Source organism: Eubalaena glacialis, chromosome 7 (assembly GCF_028564815.1).
Source record: "Eubalaena glacialis isolate mEubGla1 chromosome 7, mEubGla1.1.hap2.+ XY, whole genome shotgun sequence".
Classification (NCBI taxonomy): Eukaryota; Metazoa; Chordata; class Mammalia; order Artiodactyla; family Balaenidae; genus Eubalaena; species Eubalaena glacialis.
The window spans coordinates 19,734,934-19,754,323 of record NC_083722.1 but is presented as its reverse complement, the minus strand read 5'-3'; the positions used below and the strand labels follow the sequence as shown (position 1 = coordinate 19,754,323).

The window sequence follows — 19,390 nt, the reverse complement described above, 5'->3', positions numbered from 1 at the left end:
TCTTCTCAGAACTCTTGGAGAATACGATTAGATTCCTAGAAAAAATCCTGTCTGTTCACAGAGTCATCTGCTTCCTTGAGGGTCAACTGTTCTGTTTGTTCTTGTTGACCCTCCTCTGATGTGCTATGGGTTTCCCTCTAGGGCTGTCGTGATTCTTCGTTGTTCATCTTTCTAATGAAGGATGGGGTTGGTTAATTTCAATGGGTGACATGGGTGACCTCTGCTGTTTCCAGTCTCTTCCCCGAACAAGAGGGACAACGCCAAGCTTGGGTTTGTCTCACTCGGCAGGCTTCACTTTAGGGGTGGCCCCACCTGAGCAAAGGGCAAAGGCAGGGGAGCGCCCCTCTGGCGTGCCTACCCTCACTCTTCAAGCTGTACTCCTCCTAGGCTGGCTGCTCTATTTCTTCAGAGGCATTTTCCTGCCCAGAGCAAATGCCTCTGTTACGTTGTATGTATTGGTGGTGGGTGGAGGGAAATGACCCAGAAAACTGTGCAGAAGTAGAACCAATGAGCACTATTTCTCCCCTCCTCCCACTGCTACCCTCTACCCGAGCCATTTCTAGAAAAGCTCCATCCTAGAAATGACACCCATTTCCTTTGCAGGCTTCCCCTGGGCCTGCCTCATCTGCTTTGACTTTGTTAACATGATCCCTGCTGCCTTCCAGAAGTTCATCACAATCCATGGTCCACTGGACCCTCCCCCCGCCTCCCATTCTCAGCGGAATATGCTGTAGGATTTCAGAAGAGAGAAATACAGGCTTGGGCACGGTCTGCCGTCGAGATTCACCCTTTTGAAATCGTCACCCCTTCTAATGCTCTCATAGTCCGCTGTCCGCAGCAAATTGCCATTAGCCAGCCTGGCTTACTTTCTATGATTTATATCTCTAAAAGTACCTGTAGTTAACATACTTAACAAGGCCCCATTCTATTTGACCTCAAATAGAATATGCTCTGTCCTCCTCTTGTCACATTAAATGTGATGTGTACTTTTTTCCCCCAGGTATTTACCCTGTGACCGTATGTACACTAAAGCCAGCATAATGGATTGTTTTCAGACAAGATGTTTTCTCCTAAACTCTCAGAGGAAAAAAAAACAACAAAAAAAACCCTTCAACTGTAGTTGCTTGAGGTCCTAGGAAACAGCGTCCTCTAGAGAGCAATGTCTATACAAAATCACTTTGGCAAGAATAACAACAAAATCTCCAGATGGGTTTCCCAGTCTGCAAACTAGCAATAACTGGGACACTAAATGCCTAGGCCCTACTCCAGACAGATTCACCCCCAGTCTCCTCAAGTAGGACCGAGGCATCTGTAGTTGTTAAAGGTACTGGGTGGGTTAAGAACCACCCCTCTGGGACTTGAACCACAGCTGGTACAGAGCCAAATTTTCTTCACTGGCTGAGTGCCCAGGGTCCAAAGTCATCTCAAAAATGCAGGTGGGGGCTTCCCTGGTGGCGCAGTGGTTGAGAGTCTGCCTGCCAATGCAGGGGACACGGGTTCGAGCCCTGGTCTGGGAAGATCCCACATGCCACGGAGCAACTGGGCCCGCGAGCCACAATTACTGAGCCTGGGCATCTGGAGCCTGTGCTCTGCAACAGGAGAGGCCGCGATGGTGAGAGGCGCGCGCACTGCGATGAGGAGTGGCCCCTGCCCGCTGCAACTAGAGAAAGCCCTCGCACAGAAACAAAGACCCAACACAGCCATAAATAAATAAATTAATTAAAAAAAAAAATGCAGGTGGTACCGATGTAAACTTTAATGTATGTTCTTTATCTAGAGATAGAGAATCCCAAGGCAATAACTAGAAATGTTATCAGAGCTCTGTAAAACCCCAGTACTTCATTGGTGTCTACTGGGGAAGGCACCAGACATGATCTTCAGCCAACCAGACTGCCCACTGGGTCAGGGCAGCCATGCCAGGGCTTGGTCCTCAGGCCCTCAGGAGGCCGACGAACAGCGATTGGGCTGTGCTTCCCACCTGGGTGCTGACCTGGCTCTAACTTGATTTTGGTTCCTCAGGTGACCCAGGAGGCTGGCTGTGCCCCCTTTTTTCCCCACACACAACCTCCAGCCTCTATTTTCTACTAAAATTCTATTGAAATCCTTTCTACCAGTAAGGACTTATCTAGGGAGCATACCGGATGTTTGGTATTATAAGAAACCTCCTTGTAAGCAACTCTAAAGAGGATTATTTTTTTAAAACAGTAGAACAAGAAGAGAAAACTCACCTCGCTAGTAGTCAAGATTGTGACATTATTTGAACAAACAAATCCTTGCTTAAGGAGTTTCCCTTTCTCGCCATCTCTAAATCTTAAACATGATTTCTGTGGCTCTACATCTCCTGCCAGGATGTTTTCGCCAAGGATTCTTCTGCAAGGGCATTTTGTTTTCAATGCCAGCCAGCAGTTCAGCTGAAACATAAACGATCTCAAAAACAAAGCCTTTTTCCTTTCCTTTTAGGTGTTCCAAAAATTAAAGAACTTTGTATTTCAGGATCTTAATTCCTGAGGCAGCAGGAGATAGAATTATCACCACTGTAAAAGAAAATTTAGGGAGGGCAGTAGGAGAACAGAAGTGACAGATCTCATGGGGACTCAGTGAAATGACGGAGCTGGAAAAGCTTATAACCACGTGGTGCCACTCAGTTTATACAAATTGGCAGAAACTCAGTTGTTTTCCCGATTTCTCCATTGTTTCCAAAACCGCCTTGCTGGCCACCTTACCAGAGTGGTTTTGCTAGTTAAGCTTGTGATACTGAAACCATGACATTGAACAGATAATAAAACGAACTTACCTTTTCTACAGCTTTCTCATTAATTAACGGGCCTTGAGTAGTTCTCTCCTCAAATCCATTACCCACATGCAGGTTTGTTTTAATTGCCTCGGCAAATTTTTTCACAAAGGAATCATGGATACCCCTTTGCACCAAGAAACGGTTTGAGCAAACACAAGTCTAGACAAAAAGAAACAAACTCACACTGACAGTTTGTTGGAAGCTATTGACCCAACCAGTAACCGTGTGACTGCTGCTACCTCTGAATGTGAATGCACTTTCCCAGGTGATTCCCGTCCTGTGTTCTACCTGCTATGTTCCTCCCCATGTGGGCTTGGCCCTAAAGACAAACGTGCTGAGTGCATGTACTTCTCCAAGCCCCTCTACAGCCGCCACATCTCTGTGGTTAAACAGGTAAGCGAGGATAAATATCTGTGCACAAAAAACCAAAAAGCCACCTAACCCAAGTTTTTTCGAATGGCTCCTATTGGAAAGAATAAAACCAACACAAGAAACTGTAACTCCCTGAGACAGTGATGCTGCAGTGACAGCAGAGCTAGAAGGAAAGGGATTCAAAGGCTAACTTACATCCACTAGCTTATTAAACCTTTCAAGTGCTTGGTGGAATCCGAGATTTTGAAAATGGACGCAAGACCATTCTTCCGTGTCAGCCTAAATTATTGAAAAGCCCTTTGCTTATTATTTTTTCTAATTAGACCTAATATTTAAAAATTATGTAATATAAACACATTACAGGAAATGTAGTTACCCTTGATACGTTTTCTTCTTGGCTTTTTTCTTAATCGTGTATTTTTCTAATAGAAACAAGCCTATAGATAATTTTGTATCCTATGCATTTTTATTGGCTTAAGGCAATACACCCCAAAGTTGTAGCTTTATAAGTGTAACTCTGAAGGTTACTCACCTTGGCATTTTGTGTTTCTAAAAGGAAACATACCTGTTTCTGAAACAACCAAGCTTATTAGGTTATGTGAAAGGAGAAAAATTAATTACCAAAGGACAAAACAAAGATGAAAGCTATTTAATATGGAATATTATACAACATTTCACCTTTTTTTCCCCCAGATAACCTTTCAGGAGTTATCATTCCATTTCTGGAATGCATTTAAAACTGCTTAGCGATGGTACTCCAAGACAAAGTGCTTAAGAATATTGTATAAGAAGCCAGGATCCTGGCAACAGCTTGCATAGAAGTTGGGAGACCGGGCCCTAGGTTCACAGTCCCAGATCCTGAACCCAAGGATGTATGACTTCAAGTCAGTTAGTCTTTCTAGAGTTTCATGTCTTCAGCTGTAAAATGCAAGTTTTGTGTCAGATAACTGGGAAGGTCCCTGCTAGATCTAATGCTCCAGGATTCCCTACAAGGTGTGAGCTCAGGCCACCACTCTCCCAAGGACAACCTGGACCCTCCTTGGGCCGCTGTGGTGTGTGCAGCCCTGTAGTGGGTGCCTGTCATGCCCTCTCCATCTCGGGAAGAATGAGACCCAGGCAGCAGGGCTTTGAGTTTTTCAAGGCACCATCTCAACATTTTCCTCCCTTCTTTTCCTTAAGACTGTGGGCCTCAGACCCTAGGTGTTCAGGCTGTTTTGTGTCTGAGGAGATGTTTAAACCTGTTCAGCAGAGAAAAGCCCAGCGAGGTAAAACTATGAAAATAACCAGATTCAAAGAGGAGATGAAAGATGAGAAGAGAGAACAATTTGATTAAAAGGCATCTGCTGTTCAGGAAATGCCTTGAAGCCAGGGATGATGACTTATTTCTTTTTGGACCCTCTGAGCCTAGCAGAGTCCCAGGCTAAGAGGGGGCACTTACTAAACACCTGATGAAAGAGGACGTGGACAAAGAATGAGGGGAGTGTCCTCCCAGGAGGTGAGGAAGGGGGTAGGATCTGTAAAACACACAACCCAGAAAAATGCCCTGGGACTCACCTGTCCAGAGTTCCTAAATTTGGATGCCATGGCCCCAGCGACAGCCTGGTCAACATTGGCACTGTCGAACACGATGAATGGGGCATGGCCGCCCAGCTCCATGGACACCCTTTTCACAGAGTTTGCCGCATGGTGCAACAGGACCTGGGAGCAGATGAGAGGATGCTGTGAGCACCGAATCAACTATATGGACCGGTAAGCCTTTGTTTCAAAAAATTGCCCAGTAGTGGAAAAAGCCGGGTGCACAGTAGTGTATACGAGATGACAGTTTGCATAAGAAAAGGGGAAAATAAGAATCTATATGTATTCATATTTGCTTGTATTTGGTAAAGAAACATGAGGAAGATAAAGAAACTAAAAATTACTTATAAATGGGAGGAAATCGGGGATGGGGGTGAGGGTGAAACTTCTGAATATAAACATGTTTATATTGTCCCGATTTTTGAACCATGTCAATGTATGACCTATTAAAAAATTATGATAAAAATTATGATAAAATTATCATATTATAGAGATACGCTAATAAAATCACCCATAACCCCATAACCCATAGCTTACCACTGATAAAATCTTAAGGTATATCCATCCAGAATTTGGCCACACACACCAGGGACATGTGCCTTTTTTTTTTTTTTTTTTTAAAGAGGATGGTAGAGTTACGCAGCTTTATTTATTTATTTTTTAAATTTATTTATTATTTTTGGCTGCGTTGGGTCTTCGTTGCTGCGCGCGGGCTTTCTCTAGTTGCGGCAGCGGGGGCCACTCCTCGTTGTGGTGCGCGGCCTTCTCATTGCGGTGGCTTCTCTTGTTGCAGAGCACGGGCTCTAGGCGCGTGGGCCTCATTAGTTGTGGCACGCGGGCTCAAGCTGCTCCGTGGCATGTGGGATCTTCCAGGTGCAGGGCTCGAACCCGTGTCCCCTGCATTGGCAGGCGGATTCTCAACCACTGCGCCACCAGGGAAGCCCCAAGTTATGCAGCTTTATAACCTGCTTTATCTTCCCAATTAGTCATATATCTGGAACATCGTAACATGCTCACACCACTTTAAATACACCCATATCAGTGTGTGTTTCTAGAACATCCTTTAGCTGCTTGCCTAGTATTCCATTGCAGAGCTATTCATTCATTTATTTATTCAGCCCCCATCTGTTGGAAATTTAAGTTGCTTCCGATTCCTTGCTATTAAAACAACACTGCAATTATTCCCTTAGTATAAATATGTAGAAGTAGAATCACTATAACAACAACAATAAAAAGTATAATCACTAGCTCAATGCACAACTGTAAGGCTTTTTGATACATATAACTATTAGGCTTTAAATATCCAGGAAGAGATTCTTATGGCCTAGGAAAGCTGCCCAGGGATGTTTGCTTTATTACACGATAGTAGGTCTTTGTCCAGTCACAGCTACGAGAACGATGGACCCGCTTGGATGGTTCAAGTGAAACGAACAGTGGTCACAAGCCCAAGGTCACTCCAGGACTGGTCCCTGTGATACACAGCTGTGGGTTTTATGATAGGTCTCTTAGTCAAAATTCAGAAAAGCTGGAAAATTGCTTCAGTGCTGGTACTTCTCTATATGCCCAGATGTTAATATTCCAGCAATGAACTAAAAAAAAACGGTCTTCTCAATGAAATGTTACTATTCAACAAAGTAGTACAAGTTTTAAGATTAAACTTTTTCTTTTTTTAAAATTTATTTTATTGATGTATAGTTGATTTACAATGTTAGTTTCTGCTGTACAGCAAAGTGATCCAGTTATATATACATATATATGTATATGTGTGTGTATATACTTTTTCATATTCTTTTCCATCATGGTTTATCACAGGATACTGAATATAGTTTCCTGTGCTATGCAGTGGGACCTTATGGTTTATCCAGTCTATATATAATAGTTTGCATCTGCTAATCCCAAACTCCTACTCCATACCTCCCTCACCCCCCCTCCCCCTTGGCAACCACAAGTCTGTTCTCTATGTCTGTGGGTCTGTTTCTGTTTCGTAGATAAGTTCATATTTTAGATTCCACATATAAGAAATATCATATGGTATTTGTCTTTCTCTTTCTGACTTACTTCACTTAGTATGATGATCTCTAGGTCCAACCATATTGCTGCAAATGGCATTATTTTATTCTTTTTTATGGCTGAGTAGTATTCCACTGTATATACATGCCACACCTTCTTTATCCATTTATCTGTTGATGGACATTTAGGTTACTTCCATGTCTTGGCTATTGTAAATAGTGCTGCTATGAATATAGGGGTGCATGTTATCTTTTCGAATTATAGTTTTGTCTGGATATATGCCCAGGAGTGAGATTGTTGGATCATATGGCAACTCTATCACATGGCAACTCTATTGGATCATAGTTTTTTGAGGAACCTTCATACTGTTTTCCATAGTGGCTGCACCAATTTACACTCCTGCCAACAGTGTAGGAGGGTTCCCTTTTCTCCATACCCTCTCCAGCATTTATTTGTAGACTTTTTAATGATGGCCATTCTGACTGGTGTGAGTAAACCTATTTCTTTATTTTCTTTTGAATTTTTAAGAAATGCTCTCTGCCAGGCCATTGATTTTTCTGACTCTGCTCGCTCTTGGGTCACTTGCCTCCACCTGTGTCCTCTGACTGCGCCTTCTTGCTACTCAGTGCCCATGATGAGGGCTTGAACCTGGCTCTGGCCTTCATGACCCCTGTGGCACTGCCTGCAGTCCTGCTACGTCTTAAGGAATCCTTTCTGCTCCAGTTCCCCCTGCTGACCTTCTCAGGATCTCAGCTTCCAAAGCCCTAGAAAGGGAACGTGAGTGCCCAGCTCATCTCTCTATGGCCAGGTCACTCGTCCTAGGTCACTGGCCAGCCTATGAATCTGTTTTCCTCGGGTCAAATGACCACTCATGGTTGAATTCTCTGTGGGGGAACAGATTGAGGTATTATGTGCTATAAAGCACGGCTGCTGTCCCCGCAGCAGGCCCCGGGAGGGGTGGTCCCCCTAGAAGGAGTGAGGGCAGGGCAGCATCTCCAGAACAGGCTGACCGAATGGGGTTCAGTAGAGGCAAGATTCTGCGGTCCAAGATCAGGAGCTCAGCCACTGATCCTCTGCAAAGATCAGCTCAGAAGAGGCCCTTGGCTATTCCTTTATCAGTGATTCCTATCACTCTTCCCTTTAAACCACTTGAAGTGAATCACTGTCCTGTGTAAATAATTTAAGAGGCACAGTTGGACTTGGCAGGAACAGGGTCGACATTTTCCTTCGGGGTCTATCCAATGGGGATGGTTCGCTGAGCAAAGCGAGGTTGAGTAATGAGTGGCTGGCCTTTGCCCAGCATCTGAGAATTTCTCTGGCTTCAATGGTAAAGGTTTACAACGCTTTTTCCCAGGCCTCTCTCTTTTTCTCTAACTATTGATATCTTGAAACCCTCTGAGAGTAAGTTTGCTCTGCAAGATCCATTGATCAGGGTGGTAGCAGTTTATGGATCTAAAAATTCCTGCTTCTGGAATGAATGGCAGGCTTCCCAAGTGCGAGTTTATGGCATGACAAATGTGGTTATGGTTGGGAGCTACTAAAATTGCTTTATTCTCTCCTGCTTCTCATGGTGTCAAAAAATGACCAGTTTCACCAAAACTTTCAGATTAGATTTATATTATTTTTATCTGATATATGTTTATGTACGTCTCTAGCATGAGTGTGTGTGTGTGTGTATATAAATACCAGCAGAAAAAAAGTATACTATCTGGAGAGAAACACCATAAATAAGAACTTTTGTTCTCCTCTGCTTTTTTTCTCTTTTGAACATTTAAAAGAATAAGTAAAAATGCACTCACAGGCACACAAATGAAGTTTTCGGGAAAGAAGTTTTCAACATATGAGGGGGGGAAACAAAACAAAACAAAAAAAAGACCTTTCTGTTTCTGTAAGCACCTTTATACTAGACACAATTTTTGTTCAATTCTAAGACATCCATTTCTTTAATTCTAGATTATGAAAGAAACATGCATTCCAGAGTTATGGGAATTCCAAAGTTATGGACAACTTGCAGCTACTTCACATGCAACAAATAATGGGAACCTTGTCTACCCCTAAACCTTCAGTTTTGTCAAATAGAAACCTAGGTCATGTCACAATAAGGAACAGCATCCAAATATCTCCAGAAAATGACTGGACGTTACGTTATGGGACAGAGCCTTTAACACTCTGCCAGAAATCTTCCTACAAATGGTGATCGAGATGAAATAGTATTTTGATACTCTATAAAGACAAGATATTAGAATGCCATTTGTTTTTTTGAGACTTGAGTCACATACCTTTCCGGTGGCTGTTGAACCAGTAAAGGAAATTTTAGACACTAGGGGATCCGTGCAAAGTGCCTCCCCTACTTCCTTGACCTTCTTTTGAGAGCAGGGAATAACGTTGTATACACCTGGAGGAATTCCAGCCTGGTCTGCAAGCTGTAAAGAGAAACAGCAAACATGTGGCAGCAAATGATCAAACTGGAAAAACAGAAAAGAGAAATAAATAGATGTTTTAATCTAAAAAGTAATGGCAAAAAAAAAACAAACTAGGCTGACTTTAGGGACAGAATATATTTGGAACTGAAATAAGATTCTTAATAGTGCTAATGTGATATTAATATGAATGTGTTGTTGGAAGTTTCTGTATGAATTTAAGCACTATTTTATTGTGTGAGTGTGTGTGTGTGTGTGAATACATATATGTATATTTCCTAGCCCTGACACTAAAAGGCCTAGAAACAATGACCAACTAGTAGCAATGACCATCCCTAGTGCCCCAAATGTAGTCTTAAAGTATAATTTCCTACCAAAAGAAATAAGGGCTTTCTGCAAAAATGGTTAATCCCAGGTCTGGGGCAAGAAATATATATAATAAGTCTAAAATATCTTGTCATACTAGCAAGGAAGGTCTCAAAAACTGTTAGAGTTATGTTAAAAGATAAAAGAGCCAACTCGAAGAGGCTGCCATTGGCCAAAAATGGGGGCAATCTGAGCTTCATCAAGGATAATAACCGCAGCCAACTGAAACTCATCAAATACGTTAAAATCTACTAGCACATAATGCTACTAACAAACTAATTGGGAACCTTAGGCAGATGACAGGAATAGATGCATTAATTTGAAAAACTGTAAATAAAAAGAAAGAATCAAACATTCTGTCTTTCCTATGGGAATTTACCACTGGGTAACCACACAGGAGATGATGGGTAGCTTTGATTTATAGACGTAGTCTGGTGAATAAATGAAAGAAAAAGGAAAGAATTCAAATATCACCATTTTTGCACTCCTAATGAATTAACAGACCGAGCAGCATTGCACAGCAATGGCTGCAAATATGAAAACAGAGACACCCAGACATTATTCGCCTCCTGACAAAAGAACACAAAATGGGATCAAACCCAAGTCTGAGGAAGCATCTGGATGCAGCTGCCAATCTGTGGAAAGTGCAGCAGACAGGGGAACACGGTGCATGGTGTGCCATCTGCAAAGCCCAGACTATGGGGAGCTCTACCGGTCAAATGTCCCGCTTCTTCGAAAGATAAATTGTAAGGGACAGAAAAGGATGAAGGGGAATGTGCAGAATAGAAGAAACTCATCAAACATGCCCAATTTTAAAAAAGTGAAGGCCACTGCAGGAAGCCTGACTCTTACTCTGAGAGACATGAGAAGCTATTAGAGGGTTGTAAACAGAAGAACAAGATCTGACTGATGCAGATTGAGGTGGAGAAGGGAACGGTAGATAAGAGGTGCCCTGAATCTGAGAGATGCCCACATTTTAGTCACATTACTATGACAATAAAAATGACGGCTAGATATCATTTTTAGGGTAGCCTAAACAATACATTGCCTACAGATAACAGAAAACTCCCCCATCTGTTATTTTTTTCTAAAAAGAACATCATCTGGGTTAAAATAATGGCTAGTGAATTAAAACACAACACCATCAAACAGGAGACGCAGGCAAAGAAGGAGGTTTCGAAAGTCTTTCCTTCTGTCCCAGATAACATCCTTTTTTTGGACTCTGTGCAGAGAGGCTCACCTCGGCCAAGGCCAGGGCAGAGAAGGGCGTGTCCTCGGCAGGTTTCACCACCACCGTGCAGCCTGCTGCCAGGGCGGCCCCCACCTTCCTCGTGATCATGGCGCTGGGGAAATTCCACTGGATCAAAAGAAAGAGGAGGTAAGTGAGAGGAAGGACTGCCCCCTGGTCCAAAGGCAGGCAGGTTGGGAAGTCGGCCAGCAAATCCCAGTGCACAGGTGCCTGGCAGAGCTGTTCTTGCACAGGTGAGCTCTCAGAACACCTGGTACCTGCTGACTGCTGGGACTGGGGAGACAAAGGCTCATACAGACAGGAAACATCTTCAGAGTTTAAAACAATACAAAATCATCTACGCTGGGGACAGCGAACTTTCTCTGTAACAGGCTGAGTAGTAAAAATTTTAGGCGTTGTGGGATGTCCAGTTTCTGTCACGAGGACTCAAGACCACAGACAATACAGTATGTATATGAATGGGCGTGGCTCTGTCCCAGTAAAACTTTATTTACAAACACAGGCAGCAGGCTGGATTTGGCCTGAGGGCCGTAGTTTGCTGACCCTGTGGAGGAAAATATTAGCAAAGGTGATTTTGAAAATGGTAGATGATATATTACTTTCCTCTCTCTATATATTTATAGATAGCTCTCTGTACACAACTGTGTATCTATAGTAACAACGTTTTATTTCAGCAAAAACTCATATAGTGCTTATTCTGTCCCAGGCACTGTTCTAAGCACTTTTAAACTATAATTAATTAAATCCGCATCACAACCCAATGAGGTTGGTATTTTTCTCCTCATCTGCAGGTTTGGACAAAGTGAGACAGAGCAGTTAAGTAATTTGCTCAAGGTCACACAGCTAGTGGAGAGTCGGCTCTGAGTCAAACCTGGTCAGTCTAGGCAGTGAGGGGGGCAGTTCTCTGTAACTATGGTGAGCAGGGAAAGATAAGCAGTCTTGAGACCAGCTGGCAGACACTGTAGAGAAGTTAATAGGGGATCTAGAAGGTGGACCCAAGAAAGGCAGTTCATGTAGAGAAAGCTGGGTGCCCCGCAAGTATACTGCAGCCCTATCCAGGCAGACACAATATCTTATTTTTTAGCCTTTTTACTTTCAGAACCTGGCCCAGTGCCTGCTGGTAGATACATAAATACTTTGCTGTTGATGATAACCATAAATTAAGCATAAAATTTTCTCAAAACTATAGCACATTTAAAAATTGTCAAATCTTAAGTCTTTTAAAAAATGATAAATACCAGAAGATCTTTTTAGATGTACTAGGCAATGCCAAGAAGAAGCCTTTATGCTAAGTCAGAGGAGCCCCTGGGTCCTCCAGTGGGTCATCCCCCTTCTGCAGGCATTAGAAACGCCCCCTGGCCACCACCACACCCCTCACACCTATCACAGAGGACCAGGAAACACACCTCCAACATGCAGCAATGGCATCAGGAAGCCAAGAACAGGTGACAGAGCTAACAGGATGAGCACACCTGCTCAAACCCCACTCAACCTCCTCCCCTAGGATCTTGCAGATCCTGCCACATACTGGGGTGATGACTGTGGCCACACCGAGGGGCTGCTTGAGGACCAGGGCCCGTTTTTCTTTTGCTGGGGTGTAGATAATGTCTCCGTAAATGCGGCGGGCTTCCTCTGAAAACCACTCCAGGAAATTTGCAGAATAGAGAATTTCTCCCTGTGCCTCCTTTAGTGGCTTTCCCTAAATTAAATCAGAAAAGGACACACTCATTACCTTCTAATAACGAAAGCATGATTCTGAGTTTCTAAATTCTTCAAGGATGCAAGCAGAGCAGAAAAGTCTCCCATTACAAAACCCACAGGGTAGTTGAGAAATTTCTAATGAGGAATGGAATATTTCCTGCCACATCAGTAAACAAAGGATGTCACAGTCATCAGCGATTTGCAGCCCTCCAATGTGAGCTGGTGAGCCCTGAGTGAACTCAGGATGTGAAAACACAGGATACTGGCCCCAGAGAGCTGAGGTGCATATCAAAGGAATGATTTCAGTGAGCCCAGACTCTTGCATCTTCACATACAAAGAAAAGCGCTAAATTCCTTAACTTGGGATCTGGTTTTCTTTACAATAATCTTTTTTTTTTTAAACATCTTTATTGAAGTATAATTGCTTTACAATGGTGTGTTACTTTCTGCTTTATAACAAAGTGAATCAGTTATACATATACATATGTTCCCATATCTCTTCCCTCTTGCATCTCCCTCCCTCCCACCCTCCCTATCCCACCCCTCTAGGTGGTCACAAAACACCGAGCTGATCGCCCTGTGCTATGCGGCTGCTTCCTACTAGCTAGCTATTTTACATTTGGTGGTGTATATATGTCCATGACACTCTCTCACCCTGTCACATCTCACCCCTCCCCATATCCTCAAGTCCATTCTCTAGTAGGTCTGTGTCTTTATTCCCGTCTTGCCACTAGGTTCTTCATGACCTTTTTTTTTTTTCCCTTAGATTCCATATATATGTGTTAGCATACTGTATTTGTTTTTCTCTTTCTGACTTACTTCACTCTGTATGACAGACTCTAACTCCATCCACCTCATTACAAATACCTCCATTTCATTTCATTTTATGGCTGAGTAATATTCCATTGTATATATGTGCCACATCTTCTTTATCCATTCATCCGATGATGGACACTTAGGTTGCTTCCATGTCCTGGCTATTGTAAATAGAGCTGCAATGAACATTTTGGTACATGACTCTTTTTGAATTATGGTTTTCTCAGGGTATATGCCCAGTAGTGGGATTGCTGGGTCGTATGGTAGTTCTATTTTTAGTTTTTTAAGGAACCTCCATACTGTTCTCCATAGTGGCTGTATCAATTTACATTCCCACCAACAGTGCAAGAGTGTTCCCTTTTCTCCACACCCTCTCCAGCATTTATTGTTTCTAGATTTTTTGATGATGGCCATTCTGACCGGTGTGAGATGATACCTCATGGTAGTTTTGATTTGCATTTCTCTAATGATTAATGATGTTGAGCATTCTTTCATGTGTCTGTTGGCAATCTGTATATCTTCTTTGGAGAAATGTCTATTTAGGTCTTCTGCCCATTTTTGGATTGGGTTGTTTGTTTTTTTGTTATTGAGCTGCATGAGCTGCTTGTAAATCTTGGAGGTTAATCCTTTGTCAGTTGCTTCATTTGCAAATATTTTCTCCCATTCTGAGGGTTGTCTTTTGGTCTTGTTTATGGTTTCCTTTGCTGTGCAAAAGCTTTTCAGTTTCATTAGGTCCCATTTGTTTATTTGTCTTTTTATTTCCATTTCTCTAGGAGCTGGGTCAAAAAGGATCTTGCTGTGATTTATGTCATAGAGTGTTCTGCCTATGTTTTCCTCTAAGAGTTTGATAGTGTCTGGCCTTACACTTAGGTCTTTAATCCATTTTGAGTTTATTTTTGTGTATGGTGTCAGGGAGAGTTCTAATTTCATACTTTTACATGTACCTGTCCAATTTTCCCAGCACCACTTATTGAAGAGGCTGTCTTTTCTCCACTGTATATGCTTGCCTCCCTTATCAAAGATAAGGTGACCATATGTGCGTGGGTTTATCTCTGGGCTTTCTATCCTGTTCCATTGATCTATATTTCTGTTTTTGTGCCAGTACCAAACTGTCTTGATTACTGTAGCTTTGTAATATAGTCTGAAGTCAGGGAGCCTGATTCCTCCAGCTCCATTTTTCGTTCTCAAGATTGCTTTGGCTATTCGGGGTCTTGTGTTTCCATACAAATTGTGAAATTTTTTGTTCTAGTTCTGTGAAAAATGCCAGTGGTAGTTTGATAGGGATTGCATTGAATCTGTAGATTGCTTTGGGTAGTAGACTCATTTTCACAATGTTGATTCTTCCAATCCAAGAACATGGTATATCTCTCCATCTATTTGTATCATCCTTAATTTCTTTCATCAGTGTCCTATAATTTTCTGCATACAGGTCTTTTGTCTCCTTAGGTAGGTTTATTCCTAGATATTTTATTCTTTTTGTTGCAATGGTAAACGGGAGTGTTTTCTTAATTTCACTTTCAGATTTTTCATCATTAGTATATAGGAATGCAAGAGATTTCTGTGCATTAATTTTGTATCCTGCTACTTTACCAAATTCATTGATTAGCTCTAGTAGTTTTCTGGTAGCATCTTTAGGATTCTCTATGTATACTATCATGTCATCTGCAAACAGTGACAGCTTTACCTCTTCTTTTCCGATTTGGATTCCTTTTATTTCTTTTTCTTCTCTGATTGCTGTGGCTAACACTTCCAAAACTATGTTGAATAATAGTGGTGAGAGTGGGCAACCTTGTCTTGTTCCTGATCTTAGTGGAAATGGTTTCAGTTTTTCACCATTGAGGACAATGTTGGCTGTGGGTTTGTCATATATGGCCTTTATTATGTTGAGGAAAGTTCCCTCTATGCCTACTTTCTGCAGGGCTTTTATCATAAATGGGTGTTGAATTTTGTTGAAAGCTTTCTCTGCATCTATTGAGATGATCATATGGTTTTTCTCCTTCAATTTGTTAATATGATGTATCACGTTGATTGATTTGCGTATATTGAAGAATCCTTGCATTCCTGGAATAAACCCCACTTGATCATGGTGTATAATCCTTTTAATGTGCTGTTGGATTCTGTTTGCTAGTATCTTGTTGAGGATTTTTGCATGTATGTTCATCAGTGATATTGGCCTGTAGTTTTCTTTCTTTGTGACATCTTTGTCTGGTTTTGGTATCAGGGTGATGGTGGCCTCGTAGAATGAGTTGGGGAGTGTTCCTCCCTCTGCAATATTTTGGAAGAGTTTGAGAAGGATAGGTGTTAGCTCTTCTCTAAATGTTTGATAGAATTCGCCTGTGAAGCCGTCTGGTCCTGGGCTTTTGTTTGTTGGAAGATTTTTAATCACAGTTTCAATTTCAGTGCTTGTGATTGGTCTGTTCATATTTTCTATTTCTTCCTGGTTCAGTCTCAGCAGGTTGTGCATTTCTAAGAATCTGTCCATTTCTTCCAGGTTGTCCATTTTATTGGCATAGAGTTGCTTGTAGTAATCTCTCATGATCATTTGTATTTCTGCAGTGTCAGTGGTTACTTCTTTTTCATTTCTAATTCTATTGATTTGAGTCTTCTCCCTTTTTCTCTTGATGAGTCTGGCTAATGGTTTATCAATTTTGTTTATCTTCTCGAAGAACCAGCTTTTAGTTTCATTGATTTTTGGTATTGTTTCCTTCATTTCTTTTTCATTTATTTCTGATCTGATCTTTATGATTTCTTTCCTTCTGCTAGCTTTGGGGTTTTTTTGCTCTTCTTTCTCTAATTGCTTTAGGTGCAAGGTTAGGTTGTTTATTCGAGATGTTTCCTGTTTCTTGATGTAGGCTTGTATTGCTATAAACTTCCCTCTTAGAACTGCTTTTGCTGCATCCCATAGGTTTTGGGTCGTCGTGTCTCCATTGTCATACAATAATCTTTTGACATTCAGACTACCTGCTCTTTGTTGCAAAACTTCTGTATAACCTGGCTCTGCACTTCACCTCCTCAGAGCAGTTCTCTCAGGGTTACTTGAGATGCTGCCTCCCGGGCTTGAAGTCCTAAAAATTCCCGCTGAATAAAACAAAACTCTCAACTTTTAGGTTGTGAATATATTTTAAGTCAACACTAACCTCAGTGTGAGTCTTAGAAAGCAGACTCACAAATGGTGATGGAAGGAATCCTGCCAGGCTGAGAGGCATTGAGTAGGATAATCAAATATTCAGCTTAGAAACCCCATTAGGGGACTGTAGATAGAGAGGGATTTTTAGGGGGCTTTGGGAGACCACAGTAAGGTTAATGATCACTCAAGAAAGTAATGGGAAAATCCTGAAACAATGTGGGCTTGCTTGACTCATAAAGCAGAACAAGTCGCTTAGCATCAAAGCCAGATTGGCTTGCTTAACAACAAAATCAAGCTAACTTGATTAGCAACAAAATCATACAACAGAAGCATGAGACATGCCCCAATAAAACAATGGTGGCATGAGACCTACAACCTGCCCAGTGGTGTCATCAAGTTAATGACCCCCAGCACATGCTCTGTGCACACAAAAAAATCATTTATGGAAAGGACATTTCAAAGTGAAAGACCCTCATTGTAGTGAGACCTGAAATAATTTTTCCAAAGTGCCGTGACAGTCCTGGCCTGACCATGTAGGGACAAAAAACCCAAAGTGGAGGCGGAGCTGATGATGGAAACGTGATACCTACTCAGGAAAGACAAAGAAGGTCTTCTCCCCCTCCCCTCTCTTCCTTTGATTATAAAAATGTAACCCACTAAGTACTTGGGGCAGTGCAATGCTTGCCTGCCCGCTTGTAAGCCTCACAAGCAACCTATTCTAATAAATCACTTTTTAAAAATAATAAATTTATATATTTATTTATTTATGGTTGTGTTGGGTCTTCGCTGCTGCACATGGGCTTCCTCTAGTTGAGGCGAGCGGGGGCTACTCTTCGTTGCGGTGCGTGGGCTTCTCATTGCGGTGGCTTCTCTTGTTGCGGAGCACGGGCTCTAGGCGCACGGGCTTCAGTAGTTGTGGCACATGACCTCAGTAGTTGTGGTTTGTGGGCTCTAGAGTGCAGGCTCAGTAGTTGTGGCACAGGGGGTTAGTTGCTCTGCGGCATGTGGGATCTTCCCGGACCAGGGCTCGAACCCGCGTCCCCTGCATTGGCAGGCGGATTCTTAACCACTGCGCCACCAGGGAAGTCCTAAATCACTTCTTATCTATCCCTTTGCCTCTCGTTGAATTGTTCCTGTGCTGAGACATAAAGGACCAGGCTTCTTGGAGTCCCCCGAAATGACACCTAACGATTTCAAGACCACCCTGAGCCACAACCATCATTTGCATTCTCAATATGTTTACAATTAGGAGGAGGCACCTAGAACTGCCTCTTCAATTTTTTTTCCTTCTAATATCTTCTAAATGTTGTGAACGGTGGAAAGTAATTTATTAGAGCAACCAAAAAACTGGTACCTTTGAAAATGTACAAAAACAACATGAAAAATCAATCAAAGCAGTCACATGCTAAAAACCTGGAATGGTGGAAAAGCAGTATTCACATAGTTCCACTCAAAATCTATTTCTTGCACATTATTAAATAGGCGTGCCTGACTTAATTTTGTGCCCAAAATAAGAATTAGCTGATATCTGATCATTAGGCAAGGAATTCACGTTTTCTTTAGCTACAGCACTGAAGTTAGAGGCTTCCCCATGCTTCAGTCTAAGAACTCCTGGACAATTTCTTCAGGTAGTAAATTAGGGTCCTGAACTTACACTTTCAGCTGTGATTATCTTGGCAAGGTCATCCTTATTTTGTATCATTAAGTCGTACCATTTCCGAAGTAAAGAACTCCTCTCCTGAAAAAGAATTAAAAAATAAATAGTAAAATGCCAAGTGTAAGAGAGACTATTAAATAATATTCAGTTTCCTAAAATATTTGCTGTGTGGTCTCATTCTTGGGGAGACATACATTGACCTTTCCTTTTTTTTTAAATTGAGGTATAATTGACATACATTGTATTTGTTTCAGGTGTACAGATCTTTCTTTGATAAGTGATAACAAAGATCCAATTTCAAGTTGCATCTAACAAGGTGTGCGGAGTCATAATTTGTAAGAGAGAAAAAGTTCTGTGGAACAGCTGTTATTATTTATGGTAAATATGAATAACTTGAATTTCACCACACTAAGGTATAGTTCCTTACTTTAAAAAAAAAGTTATGTTTAATTGCAGTGAAATACACATAACATAAAATTTGCCATCTTAATCATTTTTAAGTATGCAGTTCAGTGGCATTAGGCACATTCACAGTGCTGTGCAACAATCACCACCATCCATCTCCAGAATGCTTTTCATCTTGCAGAACGGAGACTCTGTACCTGTTACACAATAACTCTCCACTCCCCGCAGCCTCTGACAACCGCCATTCTACTTTCTGTCTCTATGAATTTGACTACTCTAGGTATTTTATATAGGTAGAATCATACAGCCTTTGTCCCGTGACTGGCTTATTTCACTCAACACAATGTCCTCGGGTATAGTTCTTTATTTTAACGACTCACTGGCTAGTTAAATTTGTCCCACAGACTGGGGTGGAGGTTGCAGGGTGTGTAAGGCATCTGAAGGGGTTTTGCACACTTAAGAAGAGGGTCCAGGCACAACACCCTGGATGTACTTGATGCCACCGAACGGTACACTTGCAAATGGCTAAAATGGTAAATTTTATGTTATGTACATTTTATCACAATTTTTAAAAATTTCCAAAGATAAAAGGATGAACGAATAAATTGGATTATTAAGTATATTATGGAAGAAATGGTTTCTTAAAAAAATTTTTTTAAAGGAACTCATATAAAACCATAAAAACAAAGGGGGCCCAGAGAATCCAGGTCAACCAGGCCACACAGAGGTGCCCCGAAGGAAGATGTGCCCCCGAGCTCTGGCTTCCTGCATCTGAACAGGTGTATCCGAAGCAAAGGAGAATCTTTGGTTTATTCCTACCTGCCTGAAAGGTTGCCCATAGCAACGAGCAAACCTGGTTTGTCATTCTGTCATCCTAATCCATCCAAGCAGGTGTTAA

General features: G+C 41.8%; 1 protein-coding gene and 1 long non-coding RNA gene across 2 annotated transcripts in view; one reads left to right on the top strand and one right to left on the bottom strand.

Moving 5' to 3' along the window:
• The window catches only part of ALDH5A1 (aldehyde dehydrogenase 5 family member A1), a 33,590-nt gene that overhangs the window by 9,341 nt on the left and 4,859 nt on the right, over window positions 1-19,390 (bottom strand). The window contains exons 2-7 of the mRNA XM_061195766.1: window positions 18,085-18,168; window positions 12,315-12,485; window positions 10,778-10,894; window positions 9,031-9,174; window positions 4,721-4,864; window positions 2,795-2,953 (exon numbers count right to left, since the gene is read on the bottom strand). Coding sequence (XP_061051749.1) covers window positions 2,795-2,953; window positions 4,721-4,864; window positions 9,031-9,174; window positions 10,778-10,894; window positions 12,315-12,485; window positions 18,085-18,168 — 819 coding nt within the window. The remainder of the gene's footprint in view (window positions 1-2,794; window positions 2,954-4,720; window positions 4,865-9,030; window positions 9,175-10,777; window positions 10,895-12,314; window positions 12,486-18,084; window positions 18,169-19,390) is intronic.
• On the top strand, window positions 4,860-16,962 carry LOC133094973 (uncharacterized). Its single transcript, XR_009701540.1, has 3 exons — window positions 4,860-4,915; window positions 10,768-10,915; window positions 16,938-16,962. It is a non-coding gene; the product is annotated as an uncharacterized LOC133094973 (long non-coding RNA).